Raw genomic sequence first — 7,834 nt, forward strand, 5'->3', positions numbered from 1 at the left:
GCTCGCACTGGGCCAAGAGTGAATGTTGCATAGACAGGCACTCGTACTACCACCAGAGACCAAGCTTCTCCCTGCCAGCCTGGATCCACATAACCTCACCTAGGTTCAAGATGACATTTACAAGTTAATGTTCTAGCAGTTGCTAGAAAGCAAATAAGTGGTTACCTGGGCAATCAGAGAAAGACAACGCTATGTGCTGCATCCATACACACTTAATATGTGTAGCAATTGAACTGCATGTTATTTGTACTACTCTCCACATATGGTAAAGATGAAAAAATGGACTGTTTAATGCAGAAAAACGAAAAGCTTGTCTTTAAAAGTCACAGGATTTATCTTACGTGAAACACCATACCAAGAGGTATTACAATCTGTAGCACAGGTGGAATATAAATAAAGTCTGCTAAATAATGGGCAAATTTAAAAATTAATACTAAAGAAAACAACAACAACAAAAAGATTGCTCTCAAGAACATTCCTTTTCTTTCATAAGCCTTATGTTTTCTTGCATTCCATTCCCCTCCATTGTTTCACCAAAGGGAAATGGGGCATTACATGATTATGCGGAGTGTGCCAGTACACTGCAGCTCAACCACTGACTGTATGGTGTGGGGGAATAAAGGTAAACCCCTTGATACACCTCCATCTTATGTAGTCCTCATGCTAAACTGCTGCTCCCACTACCTTCTTATGCTAATTCTGTGGTTCATGCTTCTTTAGCTAAGCCTACACATCCAGAGTGGCCTCAGGAAGAAGTCTAACCAAGGTCTTCCCCTATGTTCAGCAAAAAAATCCTCCAGCCATGCTGAGGGCCACAACCTGCAGCTTCACTGCTGGAGCATTCCTCAGAACACAGCACTCATCAATCACTGTGTCATCCTCCTTTATGGTAAAAGGACTGCAAAGCCCCTCCAGCAGTTTCTCCTCCTTCTCCATCACCTGCACACTGCACTCCAGAAGTAGCTAACAGTAGATTGCATACAACCTATTTTATTTTTGGCTAAAGGCCCTCTCAAGTCAAACAAACAGTAGCATCATGGTAGTTTGCCCATCCACAATCAGATCTGACAGCACCAAAACGATGTAAACAGAACATTCTTCTTCCTGTCTACAAAAAGTTTGCAGGAGTCGCAATAAAATACAGGCTGCCTCAGATGTGCCAATGCCATTTAATTTTTCTGTGAAAGGAAAAATATCCATCAAAATATAGGATACATATGCAGACTTGTACTCTCCCATTCTTGTTTCTTTGTAAGTTTATAGTGCCAGATTTTTACATGTAACTTCTACTTTGCTGACTTGCAGGACTACAAATCAATGTATTCCTTCCCATATTGGACTGCCATCACACTGCTCAGTTTTGGACCACACACGGCATGTGAGAGAAAAGTTTGAACTGGGGAAAAAAAAAAAAAAAAAAAGTTTCTTTTACATTTAGTTGGTACTTTTTAGGGAAAAAATGAACACAGTAAGATGACACAACTCTACCTTACACTACTGTACCTGCCTACAAAGACATTCTCTCCTCCAGTTGCCCTTTACCCTGTCCTCACAAAGTTCTGGTTTCTCATTTCATGGCATTGTTCAACATGCTGTCCATGCAAAATCCCCTATGTCTTGTAGCTAACCACTATTTGCAGAAACAGTCTCTGGGTAAAGCTCTGTGGACTGCGATAGGAAGGAGATCAGCCTAAACAGTCCCTTCTGGATTTAATCCATGAAATTACTGCCTTCAGTCAAGGCTTCATTCTAACAAGATTATTTGAACAATTTCCATGGACTGAATTTTTCTTTTCAAACATTTTTTTTTATAAAAGTGCCATTCACTGACCTATCCAGTACAGACAATGCCCCGCTAAAATTGACTGGAGAACATCATGTTGGGAATTAAAATGCATTTTTCCATTCTTATGAACTAAACATCTGTATTTTTAAATAAACAAAATACTATTTCAAACCAAGATTTTATGTGGTATTTTACTTTCAAGTAAAAATAAGTAAATAAATAAATCAAGCAAATTTACTAATCTCTCAAACTGAAAAGTCCTGCAGTTACCATTACCAGGTTTGGTGTGATCCATACAACCAAAAGTGCAAAGCCTTAGATGCACACAAAAATTCAGCTTATTATAGAGCAGCCAGTGACAAGCAATAGAGCCTAAATGCCTGAACAAAAGTGGCATGAATATTTGTGGCAACAAAGATTTGCAAAACTGTTATCTACTTGTCAAATCTACAGGTTTGCAAAGAGTTGTAGTATCTGTAACATTCTTGCCTTCATCTGCTGGATTTATGTTTCTGCATGATTTGATGGCTGGACATTTGTTTTGAAACCCTTACAAAGTGTCTGAAAGTAAGCTGTATTGCTATAGCAAAGCACAGCTTTTCAGAAAATGCAGCTGCTGTATTTTCTGGAAAAAAAAAAAAACACACAAACCATGTTTAAGACTTGACCCTCGATTCCTTCATCTCAGTGCTTCGACTGACTTTAGCGAAGTCTCGGCATTGGAGGAGCACACAATGGGCAGTGATTCCACAGCCTTAAGCCATTCAGGCTGCTTTTCAGGCAAATAAAGTAAAGCGCCCTCCCCACGGCTGGGCTGTTTTGTATACCTGAAAGACAATTTGACAAATTACCGTGGTCTTGCAAGGGAACTCGGATACATAGGCGTTATTAAACTGCTATGGAGTTCCACAGCACCGATTTTGTTGTTACCGAACAGCTCCAAGGCACGCAGTATCTTTGCGCTGCATCTCTTTCCACGCTGCAAGGAAACAAGAGCCTATATGACCGATAGTAAGCATGAAGCCTAAGCGTACTGTTGAGAAACTTGGTATTCTCCCCTTTCTGGGAGAGTTACAGTGTAATTCTAAACTGCAGCATTCAGCATGTCTCCTGAGCTTCCTTGCTGAAGTATGGCAATGGAAACGTTACAGCATCTGTGTTGCTTTTGGAAGCCATCACCTCACATCTGCCGTCTCCGTAGCGCAGAGCTGAAGTTCAGCACAGAGGTACTTTGTGGCAGGCAAGAGGGATCCTGACGGAGCGGGGATTTATGCTCGCCCCCATCTCCTGACCAGGCTCACTCCTTCCTGCATTCAGCAGCGGTTTTCAGACAAGGCACACCTCGAGCAGCACCAGGGCCGCTTTGGGGGGCTCGGGGAGGATTATTTTGGTGTCAGCCCCGGGGACCCCTGGCTGAGCACAGCCGCCTGCACCCCTCCGCCGGGCTTTGTTCGGCCTCGGGGCGCTTCAACTGCTGTGGAGCTTCATTAACCGTCTGCTGCTTTGGGGAAAGTTCTGAATTCGACACACACGCCCTAAAAATATATACATATACATATATTTATATACACGCGGCGGTGGGATTAACAGCCCCAGACCGCGACACGCCGAGGAGCCCGGCCCCGGCGCCTCCCCGCCAGCCCTGAGGGCGCACAACGCTCCCTCAGGTGGGCGCGGAGAAGTTTCGCCAACTCCCGCGGCGGCCACACGGCGAACGCGCGGCCCCGCCTGCCCGCTCTGCCGCCGGGGGCTCCCCCCGGGCCCAGGCACCCGACGTGGGGCCGCGGCTCCCGGCTCTCGGCAGCCCGGCGGCCCCAGCGGGAGCCCCGCAGCGCCGCGAGCACCGAGCGGCCGGGGCGGGCGGCAGCGCGGCCGCCGCTCCCCTTAAGGTGGTCCGGCGGGGGCTGAGGGGGCGGCCCCTCACGCCTCCACAGCGGCCCCCCGGGCGCGGCGGCGGCGCCTCCGTGCCCTCAGGCTCCCAACGGCCGCCGGGAGCGGGGCTCTTGGAGCTCCTCACGGGGCGGCCCCGCGGGTCGGGGCTGAGGGACGGGCTGCAGGTCCCCGGGAGGAGCCGCGCACCTGCGGCACGTGCGCCAGCCGCCGCTCCGTGCTTCGGCACAAAGTGCGTTTTTATTGCAAATGCCGCGTTTCTGGACCCCAGGTTTCTCTAAAATTTCACGTTTTTACCCCAACGCTGTGAGAAGAGGCAGCGAAGCCGCGCTGCCCCCGTGTGTGTGTGTGTGTGTGTGTGTGTGTGGTGTGTGTGGGCGCAGCTCCGTGGCACGCCTGGGGACCGGGACCCCCGTGCCTGCACCCAGCCGAGCTCCAGCCTCGCAGCCCTAAAATCGTACCAAAAAAAATAAAAAAATAAAATAAAATAAAAAATAAACTAATTAAAAAAACCACAACTAATCTCGCAGCCCCGCTCCACCTTAACGGGGGCCGGAGCCTTCCCCCCTCCCTCCGCCGCGTGATAGGCGGCCGGGGCGGGCGGGGCGGGGCCCGGCGGCGCTCGCTATAAATATTCATGAAGCGCGGCGGCCGGCCTGGCGCGGCCGGGGCCGGGGAGCGACAAGTTGCGCCCAGCCGCTGCCGGGCTCGCCCCGCGGCTCGCAGGTGGCGGGTTCGCGGCCCGGGGGCGCCTGGAGGGGAGCGCAGCCAGCAGCGGCCGCCTGAGCTTGAGAAGGGGGCGCTTGGAGGCTGCGCCCGCGGAGCTCCCGGCGCTTCGGAGCGGAGGAGCCGCTCCCGGTCCGCCCCAGCCCCGCTGCCCGCTGCTCGGGGCGGTGGGAGCCCGGCGCCGCGGGGTTGCAGCCGCCTCCCGGCCCCCGGGGCCGGCCTCGGCCATCTTTGAGCGGGGACTCGGCGGCCAAACTTCTCTTCGCCGCCGCTTCTCCCTCCCTGGAGCAGCGAAGGAAGCGGGGACAGCGAGAGAGAGAGAGAGAGATGCGGCGGCGGCTGAGGGGGCTGCCCTGAGCGGAGCCCCCCACCACCACCACCCCCTCCACGTCCTCATCATCACCGGCACAGCGTCCGTCTGTCCGCCCGCCCGTCCGTCCGTCCCGAGCGGCGGGGCCGCGAGCCCCCTCTCACCTGCGGCCGGCACGGGGTAGCCGGGGCCGGGGCTGCTGAGCGGGGGCGGCGGGGCGGGCTGCCGGGGCCGCCGGGCGCCGAGCATGGAGTGGAGTTACCTGTTGGAAATCACCTCGCTGCTCGCCGCGCTGGCCCTGCTGCAGCGCCCAGGCTGCGCCGCCGCCTCGGCTGCCGCCGCCGCCTCGTCGTCGTCGTCCTCCTCCTCTTCTTCCTCCTCCTCGTCCTCCTCTTCCTCGGCCAAGGAGCTGTCGTGCCAGGAGATCACCGTGCCCCTCTGCAAAGGCATCGGCTACAACTACACCTACATGCCCAACCAGTTCAACCACGACACGCAGGACGAGGCCGGGCTGGAGGTGCACCAGTTCTGGCCGCTGGTGGAGATCCAGTGCTCCAGCGACCTGCGCTTCTTCCTCTGCAGCATGTACACCCCCATCTGCCTGGAGGACTACAAGAAGCCGCTGCCGCCCTGCCGCAGCGTCTGCGAGCGGGCCAAGGCCGGCTGCGCCCCGCTCATGCGCCAGTACGGCTTCGCCTGGCCCGACAGGATGCGCTGCGACCGCCTCCCCGAGCAGGGCAGCCCCGACACGCTCTGCATGGACTACAACCGCACGGACCTCACCACGGCCGCACCGCCCCCAGCCAAGCCCCCGCACCGTGGCTCCAAGCCGGGCAGCCCCGCCAAGGCGCCCCCCGCAGCCGCCGTGCCCCCGGCTGAGGCCCCGCGCAAGCCACGGCCACCGCCGCCCTGCGAGCCGGGCTGCCAGTGCAGGGCACCCATGGTGTCGGTGTCCAGCGAGCGGCACCCGCTCTACAACCGAGTGAAGACGGGGCAGATCGCCAACTGTGCCCTGCCCTGCCACAACCCCTACTTCAGCCCCGACGAGCGCGCCTTCACCGCCTTCTGGATCGGCCTCTGGTCCGTGCTCTGCTTCCTCTCCACCTTCGCCACCGTCTCCACCTTCCTCATCGACATGGAGCGCTTCAAGTATCCGGAGCGGCCCATCATCTTCCTGGCTGCTTGCTACCTCTTCGTCTCCCTCGGCTACCTGGTGCGCCTGGTGGCTGGCCATGAGAAGGTGGCGTGCAGCGGTGGTGCGGGGGCCGGTGGTGCGGGTGCTGGGGCGGCGGGGGCTGGAGGTGGTGCAGCTGCAGCGGGGGCAGCAGCAGGGGGACGCGGGGCAGCAGGCGGCGCGGCCGAGCTGCAGCCTGAGCTGGCAGTGGCTGAGCACGTGCGGTATGAGAGCACCGGCCCAGCACTGTGTACTGTGGTCTTCCTGCTCGTCTACTTCTTCGGCATGGCCAGCTCCATCTGGTGGGTCATCCTCTCCCTCACCTGGTTCCTCGCTGCTGGCATGAAGTGGGGCAACGAGGCCATCGCTGGCTACGCGCAGTACTTCCACCTGGCCGCCTGGCTGCTCCCCAGCGTCAAGTCCATTGCCGTGCTGGCGCTCAGCTCTGTGGACGGGGACCCCGTGGCTGGCATCTGCTACGTGGGCAACCAGAGCTTGGAGAACTTGCGGGGCTTCGTGCTGGCACCGCTGCTCATCTACTTGGCCATCGGCTCCATGTTCCTGCTCGCTGGCTTCGTCTCGCTCTTCCGCATCCGGAGCGTCATCAAGCAGCAGGGCGGCCCCACCAAGACCCACAAGCTGGAGAAGCTGATGATACGCCTGGGCCTCTTCACTGTGCTCTACACGGTGCCAGCAGCCAGCGTGGTCGCCTGCCTCTTCTATGAGCAGCACAACCGGCCCCGATGGGAGGCCACGCACAACTGCCCCTGCCTGCGTGACCAGCAGCCTGACCAGGCCCGCCGCCCCGACTATGCGGTCTTCATGCTCAAGTATTTCATGTGCCTGGTGGTGGGCATCACCTCTGGTGTCTGGGTCTGGTCTGGCAAGACCCTTGAGTCCTGGAGGGCTCTCTGCACCCGCTGCTGCTGGGCCAGCAAAGGTGCTGCTGTGGCTGGGGGCACAGGGGCAGGGGCAGGTGGGCAGGCTGCAATTGCTGCAGCAGGAGGACTTGGGGCCGGCGGTGGTGGCTCCCTCTACAGCGATGTCAGCACTGGCCTGACGTGGAGATCAGGCACCGCCAGCTCTGTCTCCTACCCCAAGCAGATGCCCCTGTCTCAAGTGTGAGGAGGGGGAAAGAAGCCAAAGGTTAGGGAATGAGGGACACTGGCCTGCCTGAAATGCCCCCTCACTGTTTGGTGCCATTAATGAACCCCTAATGGTCCTTATTAGCCACAGCTTGTATAGAACAATGCAGCTGGCAGAGGCCCCGGGCTCCAGCCCCCTCCTCCTTCCCCTCCATTCATATGCAGGGAGCATGTACTTCAAGGAGCCAGCTTATTATTTTGCTGGCAGAGGAGGGTAGGGGCTCACCCGTGTCTTGCAGAGGGCAAGGCAAAGCAGCTTCTGATTCACTCTGGACTAACAGCAGCTCAGGGGAGGGAGGCTCTTCCTTCCCCCCATCCTGAGGTGGGAGTCTGCTGGGACTGCAGGTTTCTTGGGATATTGATGACCAGGCAAATGCCTTATAATACAGACTGAATCAAAACATGTCTTAATTATACACCCCAGATAAATACGGGTTTCCTACATTAAAGGATGTATTTATATAATTATTTGTTACCTTGTACAGATGTGTAAAATATGTATATATCCAAAGCTATACAGTCTGTAAATTTTTTTGTAAAAATGTTTAGAGGCTACCCCTGTAAGAGCAAATATGAGTATTCTATTTTGTCAATAAAATGACTTTTGATAAATGACTTTTTCAAGCTTTTCCCCTACTCCTGCCCTGGTTATTCCAGCTGCTCTGTGTCAGCAGGGCATTCTCATGGGTGGAAGGTCCCAAGGATGAGCTACGCTCGTGTTCTAGCCAGTGCTATGTAATAGGCAGCCAGCTATGGTAAAGTAGTGAGATAACCAGACTTGAGGAAAACAAGTAGTTCAACAA

The 7,834-nt window shown here is 55.5% G+C and overlaps 1 protein-coding gene across 1 annotated transcript; it reads left to right on the forward strand.

Annotated features, from left to right (window-relative positions):
- Positions 1–4,367: 4,367 nt before the first annotated feature.
- Positions 4,368–7,521, forward strand: FZD8 (frizzled class receptor 8). The gene has a single exon (XM_084281384.1). The coding sequence runs from the start codon at positions 4,960–4,962 to the stop codon at positions 7,009–7,011; it is 2,052 nt and encodes a 683-aa protein (XP_084137510.1). The 5' UTR covers positions 4,368–4,959; the 3' UTR covers positions 7,012–7,521.
- The last annotated feature ends 313 nt before the right edge of the window (positions 7,522–7,834 follow it).

This window comes from Netta rufina (assembly GCF_964035555.1).
Source record: "Netta rufina genome assembly, chromosome: 2".
NCBI classification, from domain to species: Eukaryota; Metazoa; Chordata; class Aves; order Anseriformes; family Anatidae; genus Netta; species Netta rufina.